Source organism: Equus przewalskii, chromosome 4, assembly GCF_037783145.1.
Source record: "Equus przewalskii isolate Varuska chromosome 4, EquPr2, whole genome shotgun sequence".
In the NCBI taxonomy this organism is placed as follows: domain Eukaryota; kingdom Metazoa; phylum Chordata; class Mammalia; order Perissodactyla; family Equidae; genus Equus; species Equus przewalskii.
Genome location: NC_091834.1, coordinates 61,274,976 through 61,295,198, shown reverse-complemented (window position 1 = coordinate 61,295,198; position 20,223 = coordinate 61,274,976). Strand labels below are relative to the sequence as shown.

Here is a 20,223-nt window from a genome sequence, read left to right as displayed (position 1 = left end):
GGAGAGCAAAAGGGTGGAGCATTAGCTGCATTGCTAACATTTTTTACCAAAAAAATAAAATGTGAAGCACACAAAAAGAAATACTAAAATCTTTAAAGGAGTTCTCCCCTCTCCTCAAAAGCTTTGTTACTTCAAAACCTCGGGTTTTGTTTAGTCCTGTCTTCCAATGACCTTACACAAAACACTGCAGCCTAACCTCTATGCTGGGCCCGCATTTTCTGAGCCCCGGCCCACTAGGGCTTGGCCTCAGCTCACAGCAGCCCTCAGATAAAGACGAGCAGGAATGCCATCAGGTTTATTAAAGCAACGCAGCCCTGTGGTTAAGAGCGTGGGCCTGGAGTCGGACGGCCGGGTTCCTACCCCAGCACCACCACTCACTAGCTGTGACACCCAAGCCCGTTACACAACTTCTCAGCACTCCGGTTTCCTCAGAAACAGGACCCAGGAACAGGACTACTGTGAGGACTACATAAGATTACACATGTGAAGCACTGAGAATGGTATCCAGCCCTTAACAACTACAAATGGTGAATGCACAAACAAATGAAATACATGAAACGTAATCCAGGCCAGATTCAGAATCTACATTGAGACAGCAAGAGTCTGTGTCTGGTTTAACTTGAAATTAGGGTCAGAGCAAACTAGGGGAGGGAACTGGTGTGGAACAAAGAGAAAAAAAGTAATCTTTTCTCACACAAAACAGAAAATATTTTATTGGTATGATTTAAACGTAACAAGAAATTCCCAAAAATCTAAAACATATAAAGAAATTAATGATCATCTACAATCAAAAAATAATTACTGCTATCATTTTGGCACACATATGTCAAGCAAGCTTGTGAAGACAATAAAGTAACAAGAAAAACCTAACAGATTATAGTAATTCTTTCCTAATTTGACATAGAAAAAAGAATATATAAATAACAGTTACTATAGACATATGTGTATCATTATCCAGGTATACATCTGTATGTTTGTAATGCATATAAAATCATCTAGAACACGGGTTGAAAAAACAAGGCCCATGGGCCTAAGAATGGCTTTCACATCTTTAAAGGGCTGTAAAAACAACAACAAAGAAGAGAGACGACAGAGACCCACCAAGCCTAAACTATTTCCTATATTTACTACAGAAAACGTTTGCCAATTCCTGATCCAGACAAAGAGACATGAAACACTTTTGGGGAGGGGCGCACAGAATTGGAAGTTTCACTTTCTACACAATATTCTTCAGAATTATTCTTTGCTTTTTGTATCACAAAAAGGAGTCATTATTTTCTTTAAATGACTAATTTTTATTTTTAATTAAAAAAATGAATCTATTAAAATAAAGTCACTATAAAAAGTAAAGCCAAGAGCACATGGAACCAAAGACCCTGGCTAGAGTCTCTACCTGGGCAAGGAGCCTCTCTAGCACTAACTCTCAGCCCCCTTGTTTCCACTGCCACCAACACAGAAAGCATCTCCCATATCCAAACGCCTTGCAGTCCTTCAGTCCTAATGTTCATGTTCGGGGGGTAGGAATGGGAAAGTACAGTGAAGAGGTAACCTGGAGCTCTTCTCTGAATTAGTATTAAATAAATACGTAGAATTTGAGAAAAGGTAGTTCCTAAACAAGAGATTAGAATCTACTAGTCTATCCCCAAGATCTACCAAAAAGCTCTCTAAACCAACAGCACTATGACTTTCCTTACTCAGTCCACCATCTCCAACATTTGCTGGGGTCCCTGTCAGGAGGGAGGCCACCCCATCTTAGCTGCATTCAGGGATATTACCAGAAACACTGCCCACCCCAGGAGTGGACACGCCAGAACTGCCCCATCACTGGCCTTCCCTCTCTCTCTCATTCTCTCAGTAAAGCCTCTGAGGCCTACCAAGGGCTCCTGGAACACAAGAGTCGCCCCCTCCTTCTAAGAGGGCAGGGGGCAACTGCTTTTCCCATTTTGCTCAGGAAAAGATCTCTTTTCTTCTTGTTTCACTCTGACATAAAGCACAAAAAAGGCAACTATGACATCCATGCTTCCAAGTTAACAACGTGAAAATCACGCAGTGAAAACCATCCCATTCTACTTACATAGGACGTTTTGGATTCGGCATCCCAACAGTCACAGGCATAATGGGCCATCTCGTTCTCCATGTGCTGTCGGAAGCGGAGCTTATCGGGAGATACTCCAACCTTAGTGAGGTAGAGGTAGATGCGGCCGATGAAATAGCCTAATACTGAGTTGTTAATCACACCCTAAAAATAAACGAAAAAAAGTAAATAAATAAGTAAGCAAGCACAGAGGAAGGAAAAATCACACACATTAACACTTCTGAAGGCCAAGGTACCATTTTCCATTGAGTTGTTCATCATCTACTGAAAAATATTTGAAATATAAGGTAAGCTAATTTATCTAGCTTTCAGAATAATCTCAAATACCCAGAATGGGATCTTGGTCTTTTTTTTTTTTTAAAGATTGACACCTGAGCTAACATCTGTTGCCAATCTTCTTTTTTTTTTCCTTCTTCTCCCCAAAGCCCCTCAGTACATAGTTGTAGATTCTTCTTGTAGGTCCTTCTTGTCGTCCTATGTGGGACGCCACCTCAGCACAGCTTGATGAGTGGTGCCATGTCTGCCCCCAGGATCTGAAGAGGTGAAACCCTGGGCCCCGAAGCGGAACATGAGAGCTTAACCACTCAGCCATGGGGCTGGCCCCTCGGCCATTTTTAAAGGGGTTTGTGTCAAGTTAACAAGCTCATAATAACAGAGTTATTCGAAATCTTTCTATCATACTCACTGGGTGAGCAAAAATTCAGCCTAGCATCTTACACTTTCTAAATCTACAATACAAAAATGACATGCATAATAATGACCCTACGGAATGGCAAATATATTCCTTCTGAATTAACAAAAGGAATGACATGCTGAGGGGATTTTAACATATTCTTATCTACCGAAATTTGTGAACCCCATAGTATACGTAATCCTACAATTTCAGTACCGGAAGGACCTTAGAAATGATCCAGCCCCGTCTCCTACCCACTGCAGGGCTCTTTTCTACAAAATGGCCGCCAAGTTCTCAGCCAGCCTCTCGAATATTTTCAGGGGCAGGAAGCTCTTGTTCCCCAGGGCAATTCATTCTACCCTTGGGCAGCAGCTACTGCGGGAAAGTTCTCACTCACTCATTTCTTCAGGCAAATAATTAGAGGAATTCTATTATATACAAGACTTTATCCCAATTGCTATGGGTAATACAGAAGTTTAAAATCCAAAGGGCTTGCTTTCTGTGAGTCAAAATGTCTCCCCAAAAGTAGTACATATTGTTAAAAGTCAGATTGATGGGGTACAGTTCAAACCAAGATCTATTTTCCAAGTGCTCCGCTAAACATCTTTTTCGTGTTAGCCCCAGTGGCCTGCAAATTGGCATGTTCAGGTGATTTCCTCCCACTATAATAACAGTGTATAATAAATACTGTATAAAAAAATAAAACGACTGCTAAAATAAACTGTTTTGCCAGCCAGTACACAGAATTTGCTAAGTTCTGCAAACCCGAATAGATATAACCTCAATTACGTTGCCCGTGGAATCTCACCTGTTCAACAGCATCCCCGAGGCGCATTTTCCGAGCAGACTGTCCGCTGACCTGGGCTTTTGCTGAATACAAGTAAAGGTGGAGGTCCGCCACATTCTGGAACTTGGGATGGTCTTTCTCACTGGGATCTACAAAGTGCTCGATTTCTGCCATTGTGAATTCTCTGAAATTAAACGTAAGGAGCAAAAATTGCATGATTAGCTATAAAAAACATAAACAAGGCCTTTATTTTCAACTTCGTTCTACAATGATATAGGCTCTCACGCTACAGGAACCTCTTTTCGCTAAACAGAAAATTGTCTCCTAAAGGAATGGCCAAAGAAAAAAAGTTGGATTAGGTTTGTCTGGGTAGTTGCTATTTTTAAACACATTAATGAAAACTTTATTCCTCACTTAAACAGTATTCTACATAAATAAACACAATCAAACTTCTCTCAAATATTAACTCCTTCTGTCTGGTCACGGATTCTTTACTTGACCAAACTTCAGTCAGTCTCCCGAACCTTCTCCTAGGCCCATCTGTGCACTTCCTTGTCAAACCCAGTTTTAGCAAGAACTCTGCTAATAAGTCAGTTTAACCAGAACCACTCCCCGCCTTGCTGTCTGATCACCATTGGTATTTTATCAGGTTTGTCACCCTCCACCATCCCCCAGGTGATGTCTGATCACCCTGGCCTGTCTTCAGCAGCACTAACTCTACTCTGTTAGGTGGGTTTAGTCAGAGAGCCCCCCTCGTTCCTGATGTTCCCTCTTACTAATTCTCCATCCACTGAGCCCATCCTGCTCCTGGCTATAAATCTTCACTTGCCCTGCCGTATTTGGAACCAAGCCCTGTTCTATACTGAGGTCTCTGCTCTCCTACTGCAACAGTCCTGAATAAAATCTGCTCTTACCACTTTAACTACTGTCCATCTCTGTTTTTTCTTTAACACTAGCCACAACCACAAAAGATTATTACTTTTAATGCAAAATAATTTTTAAAGAACAGTTTTGATACAGTTTTTAAAATCAGGAAAATTTAAGCAAATGTCAGACACAAAAAAGAAATGAGATATTGAATACTGACTTTCAAATAAAATGGCTTTCCTTAAAGCATTAGCAAGTCTTTATAAATATACACCAAATGAAGCTCCTGATATTTACTTTTCACTTTTCAGAATGGGAAATTTAAAGTAAATTGAAATTGTTCTTTAGCTTTTACAGTAGTTTGATTTCTTCTTTTTTATTGCTCTGAACAAGTAAATGACTGAGAATGGCACCACACAGCTGGTTTCTTTAGAGTAAGAGCTGCTTAAATAAAATGTTATTCAACGCAGAGGACGTAAGGCATGAATTGAATAAGCTAACAGCACAATGATGAAATAAATATGCACATAGTAATGGTTTCCCAAAGAAATTTCTCTTAATGGCAATTTAGTAGCTATTCGGGAAAAAACAGTTTTAAGTTAATTTTATGAGTCAAAATCAAATCTCTCTTCTTTAAACACACACACACAAATTTACCAGTGCACTTTCATGACTATCTCAGATGTTTTAGAGGCAATGAAAAATTGCTTAAATGGGTCCTAAAAATACATGAAACGCATTGCAAAAGAGCTCTGATTTTTAACTTTTATTTTTTAATGGTATTTCTTATTTGGTCCTGCAGCACCTATGTCTTAACTGTCTTTCAACAACCATCAAACATCTTCTATGTCCACACAGAGATGAGAGAGACGGAGAAGCACGATATCTGTCCTCACAGGGCTTACAACTGGGCTGACAGCAACAGAATATCTAAGATGCAGGGCAGATCAAAATAAGGGCCTTGCCCAGAATCCCAAATGAATCTGCTGCCAAAGTCTTTCCATCTGCTGTCCAATAATCCCAGCTCACAGAGAGGAGACAGAAATCGACACTAACACTGATTTTACCAGCTGTCTCTTATCTTTGAGTTCAGAGACTTTACCTGGAACTGCACATATAGACCTAGAGGACGAACCAGACAATTAAAGTTTTTAAAAATTTCATATGAACAATCTAATATTCCTAATCTGAACAAAAGGAATCACAGCTATACCAAGACTAATCAGCGACTAGTAACGCTACGTCATCAAGAAGAAACCTAACACTAAACAAACAAATCCTAGCCCTACCACGGCACAAAAACCACAGGGATGTTGACTCATGGAAGAATGAGCGGACTTCTAGTCAGGATCTTGCAGAGGCACGCAACAAAACCCACCAAAATCCAGACAGGACGCTTGGAAGTGAAAATGACCAAGGACTAAAAGGTCAGAAAGCCCCAGGGCCTTTCACCACGTAACCGCCGGGATGGCTCCTCAGTTCTGAGCTGGTTTTCCTATTTACCACTTTTCACTCCACAGGTTTTTGCCTCACTTCACGGTCCTTTATAATCTGCCAATAGCTATGCTACTTGATGTAAATCCTCTCCAAAACACTGGGTTTAGACAAGGTCAGCCTTACACAGCTTCCTCGGTATTTTGACAGCATGCTTGCAGACACTACCGCAACTGAGGGGAAGCCAAAAAACAAAACGGAAAAAGATACAAAAAACCCAGATGTTGGGTAATAAAACAGACTCAAATCTGACAAGTTTTCCATAGTTATAATCCTGCTTAGAATTTCTGACTACCTCTTCTTTCCGCGTGAAGGCCCAGGGGTCCTCCCCCCTCCATTTCTCTAAGTTGTGCCAGCACTTTCCTCCATGCTGTCTCCCCTCTCTAGACCATGAGGCTGAAGGGACAACAGGCTTGAAAATATAGTCTGGTCAGAACATAGGGGCATTCCCTCAGCTGCCATGGGGACTAACAGGTTTAGGCTAGTGCTCTGGGTGCTTTCACGTAGAGTCAGTGGCTGGGATACACCATCACTGAAGTCTGTAATTATAACGAGTAAGAAGAAAAGACAGGAAATGGGTGGGGCGTTGGGAAATACTTCTGGAGCCTAAGAAAGTTAAAAGTTTACCTATGCATCCTAAAATATGGAATTTAATACCTTAAGAGATATCAGTAAGAAAATGTATAGAAATCAGAAAAAGCTTAAGCCATAAACAGCTTATAATAAGTGTCCAAGGAAAAATGGAACTGAACAGTGCCAGCATGCCTTCCCACACACTCCTGGATCCATGTGACAACAGGAAGTTATTAGAATAGAGGCAAGGGAGTGTCTGAACTAGAGCAGATACAGGTAAGCCTGCTAGCTGGCCTTTCTGTCACAGAGGCCTCCCAAATATCTGGACAAACACCAATGGGTTATTGAAACACCCTCACCCCAACTCTAGCAATACTGTTGCCCTGGACACCTAGAATGATCCTCCTGTCATAACCATCACTCCATCACCTCACCCTCCGCTGACATATATCGCCATTAGCAGAAAATGCCTTGGTTTAGACAATCAAGACCTTGCCATCATCAAAACACGATGAAAAAGAGAAAAGACAGTTCTGGAGCAGGTCAGAAACCGAAGCTACTCTTCATCCCCTTTCCCTTCCCTTCAAGTTCACCAGATCACTCAAAACTGCCTGTCATCCCAGAGACTACATCTGGAGATTACAGACGTAAAACATGCTTTTGTGAAGGACAAAAATAAATACATAACGATGTAAGAATGAAGCAGAACTGTTTCAAAATAGCAAGCTTTCGTTTCCAATTCAACGCCAACATCATTCACTAATTTTACCAGAAGAATAACACAGGCAGTACCTGACTCTGATCAGTCCAGATCGAGGGGAGATCTCATTTCTAAAAGAATTTCCAATCTGGGCAGCAGCAAAAGGCAATTTTCCTTGGTTGAATTCCAAAAGTCGTTTGAAATTCAGGAAAATCCCCTGTGCAGTTTCTGGTCTCAAGTACCTATAAATTTAAATAAATCAGTCTGTTACAAAGAAAGAAATTATGTTCTCCAACAAATCTGAAATTCTAGATATAGATCCTAAAAGTCCTAAATATACTATTTTCATACAAAGCTGTAGGGGCCCTAAAACGGAGTTTCAGAAATAGCTATTTCCCTCGATAGCAAACATTCTCAAGTATTAGAGAATGTATCAGGTAAGTGGTATAGCAATACTACTGTTTTTTTAATTTTTATTTAATCACTCATTAGTCAAACACCACCTCTCTCATAATGTCCCCAAAACCTCTGATATTCTCCTGACTATCATGTACATGGAAGCAGATGACAATTTTAGATCTTTTCGAAAATAAGACCCACGAATTAGAGCAGCACTGTGGAGCTAAAGAAGCCAGTACAGCCTAACAGTCAACATTAGAGCTCACTCATCACAAGAAGCCAGGCAATTTTTGAGGTTTTTCATACTCTTTCCTTCTTTGCGGTATTTTACATTTTCAGCCAGAGGCTTCTTCTGTATTTCTCCACATTTTAAAGATATAGTCAAGCAATACACCATTACAGCCATTGTCCTCTTTTCAATTTCACAGAAAATATTCTGCACAAAACATCAACTAAGAAAGTGTTCCCAAGAACCTACTTCAAAATAAATGTTCTGTGAAAACAACTTTAAAACAAAAAACAAAATAAAATTTTACCCTCTTCTCACTCTAACACACCAACTCTTCATTTTTGTGGTCCTTTCCAGATTTCATCCAAATATACGTATAGCTACAGTTTATATGTATACTTATAAGCAGAATGTATAAAATTATGTATCCTTTCATTTATTTTACATTTTCTAAATAATCGTAAAAATTTCTATTTAACAGCTGCAGAGTATTCTACTAAAATGATCTACTTTATTTAACCACTCCTAAATTATTGGATAAAGAGGTTATTTCTACTTTTAATTTATATCCTCTTGATAAGTATAGTTTCCTTTCCCTTTGTTTTTCTTTTCTTTTCTTTTTTACTTTTTTTTTTTTTTGAGGAAGATTAGCCCTGAGTAACATCTACTGCCAATCCTCCTCTTTTTGTTGAGGAAGATTGGCCCTGAGCTAACATCCATGTCCATCTTCCTCTACATTATATATGGGACGCCTGCCACAGCATGGCTTGCCAAACAGTGCGTAGGTCCGCACCCAGGATCCGAACTGGCAAAGCCCGGGCCACCGAACTGGAACGTGCACACTTAACCACTGCGCCACTGGGTCAGCCCTTCCTTTCCTTTTGAATTATTTCCTTAGATAAATTCCTAGCAGTGGGATGACAAGTCAGAGGGTACGGACAATTTTATGAATCTCTGTATATATGGCCAAAATAAAAGCCTTACCTTTGGCCTCTTTTCCACAAAATACCTCAAATCAATCCGGTGTCTTATTAAAATAACCCCAGTAATACATTCTGTCACAATTAATGTTTACTACTCTTTAGTTTCTACTCTGGGAAACAAGATCTATCTAGCTTCATCTAGCAAAAACCTACTCTCTCTCACCCTAAAATGAGACCATAAGAAAAATATCTGAAGCTACGAAATGGAATACTCTGGAAAAGTTTGTTAACGATGGACAAGGAATCTGGAAATACAGATTCTAGTTCTGGATGACATTGTAAACTGCTCAGGTTTTCCTTATCTATGAAAACCACATCTTTTAAATCAACAAGCTAAACTTATGTTGAACAATACGGTAGGCCACTAGTCACACGTCTATTTAAATTTAAATTAATCAAAATTAAATAAATTTTGAAATTCAGTTCCTCAGAAGCACAGAGCCCCATTTCAAGTGCTCAACAGCCACATGTGGCTAACGGCTAGCATATTGGACAGCACGGATTACAGAACATTTCCATCACGGGAGAAAGTTCTGTTGGACAGTGCTGATCTAGACTAAATAGGATCTACAGTCTCCTTCAGCATAAGTGCAATGACTTTCAGAATCATTCTTCAACTGTCTCTTCTGCCCTTTGCAGCTGTAACTACAAGATAAGATGACCACACACTTTTATTTTACGGCAAAAAAATCATCATATTCACTAAAAAAAAATTATATTCGGAAAGAATTAGAAGAAATAAAATTTAAGAATATGTTTGTCATTATTTCTCCTTAATATATTTATCTGCACTTTCCACATATCACTTTTCAAAATTTTTCCTTCATGATTGATATTGATATTTACCCTTTATTTCAAGCAATTTTAATAACTGTGTTACATAAACAAAATACGTACCCAGGCATGTTTCCTCCAGGCCCAATGAAGGTCTTGAACATCAAGTTAAAAGACACCGGAGGGGACAGATCATTTCCAGTAATTGGGGATTTTACATTGTAATTCACAAAAAGATCCCCGAGTTCTTGCTGTCCATAGTTATCGAGCTAAAGAATAAGTCAAGGAAAAAATTAAGACTGAGAAAAAACAAGGCATAAGATATTACATATAAAACCCCATCTTTCATTAAAACTCACACAAAATAAGAACACTACAATTCACCTAACCCTTAAGATATGCACAGTAAAACCATAACCAGTCTATACACTTTGCATTTACCAACAGAGAAACGGAGTATCTTTCTGGGACTGACCTAAAACCCACACATTCACCCTTACACAATGAAAGATAAGGCAGAATACCTCTTGTTCAATTGCAATAGTCACTGGTTGGGAAGAATCTGAAATCACGTAAAGTTTTCAAAGTTGAATTTTACCACTCTGCGCATATTTAAGAGTCAGGTGCACTTCCCTATTAATTAAATGTGCATGTAACTTTCCTTTCCTGCTAGATGTTGTTCCTTGAAGGTAGAAGCTATGTCTTACTCATCTCTGCATTTTCCAGCGTCCTTCACATTCTACACACTGATGATCAATGCCAAACCCTCTAAAATGATGAATGACCTCCAATTCAAGAATTCCAAATGACTTCAACAAGCCATCTAATAGTAAAGAATATTTAAAACTTAAAAAGAAATAATCTCGTAATAGAAACAAAATAATTAGATAAATCAACTCATGGCCATAAGAACTGAGGCTTTGAAACCAGAAAAACCTGGGTAAATCACAACTTTACCACTTTCTTGGGTTGTGAGACCCAAGCTTAAGTCCTTACCTAAGCTCTCTGAGCCTCAGTTTGCTTATTTGTGAAATGGGGAGAACATAATCTACCTCACTATGAAGGGCTACTATGAAGAGTGCATACATAAAATAATATACGTAAAGTATATAGCACAGGGCCTAGCACACAGTAGCTACTCGATAAAAGACGACTATTACAACTAAATTTCCTCCCCTCATAAATGCAATGAACATTTTTACTCCACAGAAAGGTAACCTACTCACACTAACTACCTGCTCCAAATTTGAATAAATAATTCTTTAAAAAATTAAGCCATCCGGACTCTATTTCTATAGAAATTCTAGGGGGAATGCACAAACTATCGTATTCATACCATTAGCAAGGAGACTGGATCACTGAGGAAAGCGTTCCAGGGACTTCAAGATAAGAATACCATAAACATTGGCTGGTCTCCCCAGGATTCGAGGAGAAAGTCAAAGAGTCTGTGGAACATCAGTGGTTCCCAGGCAACTCAAGAATATACAGTGCTTTTCAATAGAAGATATAATGAAAAAAGAAGTCAGGAAGAAAAGATTCCAAGGATACACACAGGAATCAAAACCCCTATGGAGGGGAATTTGGCAATATCATAAAATTATTAATATTTACCAAGGTAACAGCAAGGAGGTTCACTTTTAAAGGATTTTTATTTTTTCGAGATATATAACGAAATATTTGCAGATGTAAAAATTGATGTTCAAAAAAATGCAGAGGGGGGCCAGTCCAGTGGCACAGCGGTTAAGTGTGCACGTTCCACTTCAGTGGCCCAGAGTTCGCTGGTTTGGATCCCAGGTGCAGACATGGCACTGCTTGGCAAGCCATGCTGTGGTAGGCGTCCCACGTATAAAGTAGAGGAAGATGGGCATGCATGTTAGCTCAGGGCCAGTCTTCCTCAAAAAAAAGAGGAGGATTGGCAGCAGATGTTAGCTCAGGGCTGATCTTCCTCAAAAAAAAAAAAAAAATTCAGAGGAAGAAGGCAGGAAAGTGAGTAGGGAACAGATTCAACAAAATCTGATAATACTGAAGCAAGCTGATGGGTACATAAGTACTTATTATACTATTTTCTATTTTTATATGTAGTGAATTTTTCACAATAAAAAGTTAAAAAATGATTTTAAAAACTGGTACATGCAGAGACGGGTCAGGAAAAATGGACAGAGAAGAAAAACAAGAGAATTAATCCTGAGCATTGAATCCACATAAGAGGAATAAAGCTCTTCCTACCACGGAGGGTGAGTCAGTGCCTTTTAAAGAAGTCATCATGCTTCATCAAAGCTGAAAAGGAGTCACAGACACTAAGAGGTGCAGAAAATGCTATTATGTGCTCAAGCAACAGACAGGCCTTGAGCCATGAATCCACCAGGGCCACTTCCTATGAGCCCCTAACTTTTCACTGAAGATTATATTGACAGCCGTATGTATCTATCTACCTATCTAGCTATCTATATCCGATAAGGCAAATCAAAAAACAGAGTGCACTCCTAGAACATGAATCTGAGATGAAACAGAAAGTCAGTGCTCAAACCATAAATTATGATGTAATAAATCAACTAATTACTTCCTGCTTCTGACAATTCACTTGAAAATGAATGAAACTGTTAAGATTGAAGACACATATACACAAAACCTTAGTAAATCTAACATTCTGAATGGGAAACAGAATAATTTAGGGGTAATTAGAAGTGCTTTTCATTTCTTCTTTCTAATAAAGATCATGCCTTTGGAAAAGGAAGGAAATGAGAAACAAATGTGCGGCTATAACAGTGTCAAAATACAAGAATCAATTTTCTAAACCATGAGTAACAATACTAAAGCAGTGAGTTTCAAGCAAGGGATAAAATATACTTCACGAGGACCAAAATAAATTGGTAGATGAGTCAACAGCCAGATTAAGAAGATTTTCAATTTAAATGAGGAAGGAAAAACTTTCTCAGCTAATGTTAGAAAGCTAGACATCACAGAGAAAAGTTAGCAGGTTAAAATAAATTAGGGCAACAGTGGAAGAGTATCCAGTAAATTCTCATGAGAAAAAAGCAAACAGTTGGGGAGTCCTACATTTCAGCCTCACATATTTACACACCAATGTAAAGAAAATATATATAAACACAGCAGTGGTGGTTGTTTTTTTGACCCAGGGAAGTAAATAAAATTTACGAGGTGAGCATTGGCGGACCTCATGATCAAACATGGTGTTGCAGAAATGTACTTTGCTTAAATGGGTACATGAGGTGAGACATCAGCAACATGTACACATGGACATGTGCATCTTCCTGGGGCAAAGACGTGCAGTTTTGATCATATTCTTAAAGTACTGTGTAACCCAAAAAGAAGATAAGAACTACTTATGATACAGAAGGTAGTCCTGCACTTGGTGAAAGTCAGAATAGATTATCTCAATGGTCCCTTTTGGATTCCCTAAAATTTGTCAACTCAAATAGAAATTATAGAACATTAGTCTACAGGAAAAGCAGGGGTCTGCTGACCAGTTTCTAAGAACAGCAGCATGTCTTTGGGGAAGTGCAACCAGAGGCAGATCAAGCGGCTGGTGAGACAGTGCTCATAAAGATATTGCCCCCCAGTCTCCACACTAACACTGAACAGCATTCATCATTTGTCACTCCGCGGGTTTTTGCTATTAAATCCAGAAAACTGGTTTCCAAGGAGAGAGAACAAATTCTACGCCTATTTACACTGACTTGTTGGTTTTGGCTAAAACAAAAGGTCAGCCACAAAAGGTAGAGAGAGAAGAAAATACAAGTACAAAAAGAGATGCTATGAGGGAGCGAAGGTAAACTCTGCTTCCTTCCAATGGTGGCCTGGGCCAGCACAACATGGACTTCAACAGTCATCAAATGCTGAGAGAAAGACAGCAGCCACCTGAGTTCCTGTGATAACATTTCTCAAGGACTCACCTGAGCCAAGACACTTTCCATCTCTGATTTCTTCTCAGCAGAACACTTCTTATCAGACATCAATTTCTGTAAATGAGCTATAAGAACAGTATTGGTACAAGTCAATTTCAATCATTGGGAAAAAGGACAATGCACTTTTGAGTTTCAATGCTGGACAGGTAAAAAAATGAATCTAAGGATACTGTTCTTAACTTATATGAATTCCATGGTTAATTTTAAAGAGACAGTCGTGATACTGTCTTCTTTTGCTGACTTAGAATCTCTATCTGTATATAACTACTTTCTTTAAAATAAGGGACTTGATCTGTAAACTTAAGACCTGTGCACTTTACTCTTTATTTGTTATGCCTCCCCAAAATTTAATAGAAATATTTGCGAAAAGTTTAATCTAAACCCTTTGTTTTGATTAATCCTACTTGAAAGGATATTTATCTGAGATGAAGAATCATACCTTTTAACAGATGGTCAGCACGAAAACACTCTCCATTTTTTACATCTTTCACCATGAAGTCAGCAAATTTGTCTACATGGCCAGAAGTCCTAAGTTAACAAATACCAAGCCAATTTGTCATTTTCATACAAATTAACATATAGATTTTACCTTATAAGACAATCTTCCTTTTATATGTTTATCAATAGTTTATATTTGTATATCCAAAACATGGACACTCCCATATCTATAAAGATGCATCCATGGTAGATAATAATGTATATGCCAGAGAAAATTCTTCCTTGAATCTATTCCCACCCTCTCCCCAAGTTCTTGCTTCCCACTGGAAAAAAGACAACTAGATTATACTTTTTCACAAGTTGTCATAACATCTGTGCTACTTTGCAGAATCAATTAATCCATGCTTATCCTATTATTATTTGATCTAAGCAAAGGCTAAAACCACGGGGAATCTGGCTAGCCAAGAATTTGTCATAATTCAGTATAGACACTGAATCTTAAGGAAAGAGTTTTCCGCCAACTGAAACCTGTACAGACACTGATATTATCTCTATACGGTTCTTATTAGTGGAACAAGTTGCTAAAGCATAGGTTGTCCTGATCTTTTAGATCCATCATCAGGAATTCATCGTCCTAACTGACTGAAATTATTAAGAGAAAGCCTAAAGAATGCAAACAGTGAAAATCAGCTCTTTTTAGTTAAAGCAGGCAACATTAAAAGAATGAAATGATGAGATACAAAATGGTAAGAATTCCCCTTTCACAGTTTTTTTATACTGGAGAAACTCTGCCTTGTTTTCAACAAATTTGGTAGGAATGATCTAAATTTCTGCCTTGAAACTTCAATACAAATAGTAGTATTTGATTTAAAATGTATACACACCTTTGCCCAGAACTTCTAAGAACAATACTAAGGCAATAAGTGGGGATATACACAAAAATTCATCTATCAGGTTGTTCAGTTCAGTCAAAAGTCAGAAACAATTTAAATGCCTCTGATATGGTGCTAGCTAAATAAATTATGGCACAGCCACAAAATAGAATACTACACTGTCATTAAAAATGTAGAAGAATATTTAATAACATAAATAAATGTTCACCTACATTATGTGAAAAAAAGCAGTGTGCTACTAACGTATATTGATATAGAGACTTACAGAGAAAAAAGACAGGAAAGATAAACACAACAATTTTAACATGGGTATATGTGGGCAGTAGGTGTCTATCTTCTCTGTTTTTCTTTATTTTCCAGACTTTCACAATGAATGTGGGTAGTTTTTGTAATCAGAAAAAGTTACTTATACATGTATGTTAAAGAACTCTAGCTGTGAAAGTAGAAACCTTACTTTAAAACTGGCTCAGGGGTGAGCATGGTGCAATCAATCTCCAGGATCTGTTCCTCCTGGATAAAGTGCTGCCTCCAGGTCTGAATAATATTGTTCTTCAAAGCACATCCAACCGGCCCAAAATCATACAGACCACTTACACCTGTAAATCATGAACAAGGAGAATGTCTACTTTACCTGGTCACTCTGACAAATGAAGGCAAGGAGACACGAGAAACTGACACCTGCAGGACTTCACATACTCCCTAAAGATGCATTAAAGTCAACAATTCTAGTCCCTCGACACCAAAGAGCCTTACTTTCGGCTCGCTGACAGAAGTAAAATTAAAAAGCTCCCATTCCATTTACTATTTCCATATTAAGAATTTCAAGTAGGATTAGCAAAAAACTAAAAGCAAAAGAAGTTCCCCCACATAGGAGAAATAGAATGAGAAAGCAGATTACAGTCATGCACCACACAACGACGTTTTGGTCAGTGACAGCCCGCATATACGACAGTGGTCCCATAAGATTAGTACCGTACAGCTAGGTGTGTAGTAGGCTATACCATCAAGGTTTGTGTAAGCACACTCTAGGATGTTCGCGTGATGACAAAATCACCAACGACCCGTTTCTCAAAATGAATCCTTGTTGTTAAGCGATGCATGACTGCACAGTTATGTGTCATAGAAATTAGACAATAATGTTACATCAGCTGATAGCAGTGATCTAAAATTTTAGCACCCAATTCTCTAACTTATTCTTGGATATTTGAGCCACTATTTAAACCTCAAGAAGTTAAACATTTAGAGATCTGCTTAGCCAAATTCGAATCAAGTTTCAGTGGCAAAGTACTAAAAGTTTAATATTGGTGCAATGATCTCTGTTGACTACGAAAAATATCATTCTATATTTAATCCGTCCATTTTATTTGCCTACATATCTTCAGATAGCATTGAGGAAGATGTTGAGATTTATCTACATAGCTGTGAAAAGTGTTTTCTCCCGGCAGTTGCCATAAGGAACAATGCAGGAACTAGGTTTATCACTGCTCTTGTGCGCTTGTGTGGAAGTGCACAGTACTGTTGGCCAGTGTTACTAGGGCCCTCTAGTGCTCCGAAATCTCAACTGCATTTTAAGAAGAGTCTATCTGATATGTACACAGACACATCAAAGGCTTAACACCTGGGCTGCCAAAAACTCCCTATGTCCTAATGGAAAAAAGCCATTTTCAAGATTCAGTAGGGTGGAGGGAAACAAGGACAGGTGTTACAGCAATGGATGACTCTAGGCAAACGAAAACAAAATATCTACCCTCTGCTGCGTGTGAGCTGATACAATGAGACATCAACTGGCAAGCCACTTTTTCGATTTAAAACAATAGTAAAGCCACCGACAACACAACTGTTCTATCATTAATCCCCTACCTCCATAAATAGCAAAAGCTTGATCGTAGAAAAACCTCCTCTTCAGCGTATCTTCCATTTTTGCTCTGTCTACAATGTCATCTTTGGGCTGTAATGCTAACTCCTGTAAGGATTTTTAAAAAGAAAACATGCGGTTGGAGGAATGAGTAGGAATTTGAATTTATATGCATGAAGTCAGTTTATTCCCCAGCAGAATTCAATATAATTTATCAGAAAGATTTTGATACTCTTAGAAAAAACAGAAACCTTAGGGTTTTTTTCCCCTTTGAGTTACAGAAAAGATACCATTACTTAATTATTTAGGAAAGTATATGATCATTTCCAAGATTACAAGACTAAGCTTGCTTAGATGCAGATACTGATGAGCAATATCTGAACTTTTAGTGGCTCACTGTAGCAAAATAGTGACTTAAAACTCCACACTATTTCAGTTTGGTGATGGGAGATTTATTGCTTGAAAGATTTGGGAGCAGGTATTAGATGGATAGAACTTTCCCTTAAAAAAATTTTTTTAACACAAAACCATTATTTCCAGGCATAGGAGAATTCATAAGGAAGAGCAAGTATAACGCCCTCCCGGGAAATTCATGGAGTGTACTGAGTCCAGCATTTGGGGGAAGGGGCAGGTCAGGGGTCAGGAAGGCTTCCCAGAAAAGGTGACACTTTGAGCCGTACTTTGAAAGGATGAGGAGTCCCGAGGTAGAGGAGGAGGAGAAGGCATTCTGGATAAATGGAGATAAAGCAAATGATACTTGTTCAGAAACTTTTCTAGGTCTTTCCCACCCAAAGAGATGGAATAAAGATGAACAATCCTATACCTACTTACGTTCCTATTTTAGGATCCCAAGACTCACCTTTGCTTCCAGAACCCTCTTCCGGGCTTTGAGCTCAGCTACTGCTTTGTCTACATCTACTTGGGGTGCTTTATCTTCTTTCAGTTTTCGCACAAGATCTCCCTAGCCAACAAAGAGAATTTATATTCAGGATTGGTTTCAGAAGTCAAGAAAAGTTAGAAATGTGTTTTTAAGCCTGCCTTTTAAAAAGTATCTGTGCAAGAATGAGGCAATTCAAATGTTTAATATGGAAGAGGTCGTTATGAGTAACTGAAGGTCTCCACCCTCAGCATTTATAACCCAGCAGAATACACAAACAAGTATACAAATCACTATGCTCTAAGGATGATTACTACTAGTGTGTTTTTTTCTTTCTTTTAGGGGAGGGGACAGGTAGAAAGGAGGAGAGAAAAGCATTGATAAAAGCAGGAAAGAGCAAGATTCTTACTGAGAGCACAGAAGAACCAATAAACAGACCACACTCTCTTTGAATCTCTCCTCTCTCACTTAGAAAAATGACTGTCTTGGTTTTCCACCTACTTCTCTGACCATCTCTTCTCAGTCACTACTGACTCATCTTCTTCTACCTTTTTCTTAATTTAGAATTTTTTCCTTGGTAATTTCTCTATATTACTTTGTTCATTTCCAACAACCTCCCATCTGTCCACTGATTCCCACACTTGCAGTAATGTGGCGGAACAAGCTCTATGGGAAAGCAAACAAACAAAACACTACATACGTGGTCTGGGTACTTCAAGCTGAGAAAGTAATCAGACTGATAGAGCCCTTGGTGCCCAAGGGAAGCAAGTGATGTTTAGAGGAGTAAACTTTCCACATAGGGCTTTCAGGATTTTCACAGATTAAGCTCATCAAAATAACAAGCACTCAATTCGAAATGTTAAAACCCATGTGGAAACAAGCCACCATTAGTGAGACTCAGCAGAAACGACAAATAATAGAATTAGATCCTCCAAAAGTAATAGAATGATGAAATATCCTTTTTAAATACTTAAGATGTTTTTAAAAAATAAAAGGAGAGGGGCTGGCCCCATGGCCGAGTGGTTAAGTTCACGCACATTCCTTGGTTCAAATCCTGGGCACGGACATGGCACTGCTCATCAAACCATGCTGAGGCAGCGTCCCACATGCCACAACTAGAAGGACCCACAACGGAGAATATACAACTATGTACTGGGGGGCTTTGGGGAGAAAAAGGAAAAAAATAAAATCTAAAAAAAATAAAAGGAGAAATCAAAAACATCAGAGTAAAGAACAAAACTACCAAAAGCAATCAGGGAACTTGAAAAAGAACCACATGGATCATCTGGAAATGAATCACTGAAATGAAAAATTCACTAGACAGGTTAAAAAGCTGATCAGACAGACGTGAAGAGAGAATTAGTGACCAAGAAGACAGACCTAAAGAAATTATCCATGGATAATCCACTGAACGTAGCAGACAAAGATCTAGAAATATAAATGAGGTAATGAGACATAGAGAAGAGAAAGAGAGTCTGACATTCATCCAACCAGAATTCCAGAAGAAAAGAATAAAGTTATAAAGGTTATATTTAAAAAGATAATGGCTACTAATTTTTCTCTAACTGCTCAAAGACATGAATTCTCAGATTTAGGAAACAGAATGATATCTAAACAATATACAAAACAAAAATCCATACCTAGACAAGCTGTATAAAACAGAGTGCTTAAGAGGAGTTAGAGTTAAAGACCTGGGTTTTATTCCCTAATCAGCTAATTGCAAAATCCTGAGCAAGCTGAAACCTCTTTGAGCTTCAGCTGCCTCAACTACAAAATCAAGATGACAATACTTACCTCACTGGACTGTTATAAGGAGTGAATGAAACAATTTAGGAAGAATATTTTCAACAGTACCTAATACACAGTAAGTATACAAAAAAATGAGTTGTTGTTATGCTATAAAACCTCTCAATTAACTGTAGCCAAGTTATTTTTCAGATACTTTGAATCCAACTTGTTAGAACTGAATTATTTTTCTCTGCCCCAAATTTGTTTCTTCTCCTGCATAATGCTCCTCCTTTGTTAAGGGCAACAAAATTTACCATTTTCCAAACAAGAAACATCAAGCTTATTTCCAAATTCTGGTCAATTTCACTTCAGAATTTCAAATCTAATCTCTCCCTTTCTCCCCTTATAGATGAGACTGCTACAACAGACTACCAGTTTGTCTCTCATCCAAAGGTGTCTACACTAAGACTACACTTGGCCCTAGTTGCCCTAATTCATGTCATTTCTCTCTCACTTTCACAAGCCTTCTGTTCACAAGCACAGAGCCTCTCCAATTTGGTGACTATTCCTACCTCCATGCCTTCAACAATGTTTATCCTCTTACCCAAAAATGCTTCCCTACACTTAAAGAAATTCTTCCACATCCTTCATGAAGCATTTCCCTAATACTCCAACCTCACAATAGCTCCTTGAGGACGTTTCTCCCCTTAAAGCTGTCTCAGGTAGGGGTTTTCTCCCATATCCCTTTGATCCTCAGGGGCTGGAAATGGGATCAATGTCCTCCTTATTCCCCTCTGTACTTTCAAACTGATTCCTCTTTCCTCCTTCTACAACTCCAACTCCTTTGCAGGACCCGTCATCACCATTTCCCCTTGTTGTTGACGTTTTCCAAGCTCCCACTTACTTCCCCTCCTTCAACGACAGTCTCCCTC

General features: G+C 38.6%; 1 protein-coding gene across 2 annotated transcripts in view; it reads right to left on the bottom strand.

Annotated features, from left to right (window-relative positions):
• Positions 1-20,223, bottom strand: part of GARS1 (glycyl-tRNA synthetase 1) — a 43,967-nt gene that overhangs the window by 14,517 nt on the left and 9,227 nt on the right. For both annotated transcript variants that reach the window (XM_008522949.2, XM_070616147.1), the window contains exons 2-10: positions 17,546-17,647; positions 16,692-16,794; positions 15,286-15,427; positions 13,940-14,028; positions 13,489-13,565; positions 9,698-9,843; positions 7,282-7,431; positions 3,577-3,739; positions 2,075-2,239 (exon numbers count right to left, since the gene is read on the bottom strand). In XM_008522949.2, the coding sequence (XP_008521171.2) occupies positions 2,075-2,239; positions 3,577-3,739; positions 7,282-7,431; positions 9,698-9,843; positions 13,489-13,565; positions 13,940-14,028; positions 15,286-15,427; positions 16,692-16,794; positions 17,546-17,647 (1,137 nt within the window). The remainder of the gene's footprint in view (positions 1-2,074; positions 2,240-3,576; positions 3,740-7,281; positions 7,432-9,697; positions 9,844-13,488; positions 13,566-13,939; positions 14,029-15,285; positions 15,428-16,691; positions 16,795-17,545; positions 17,648-20,223) is intronic.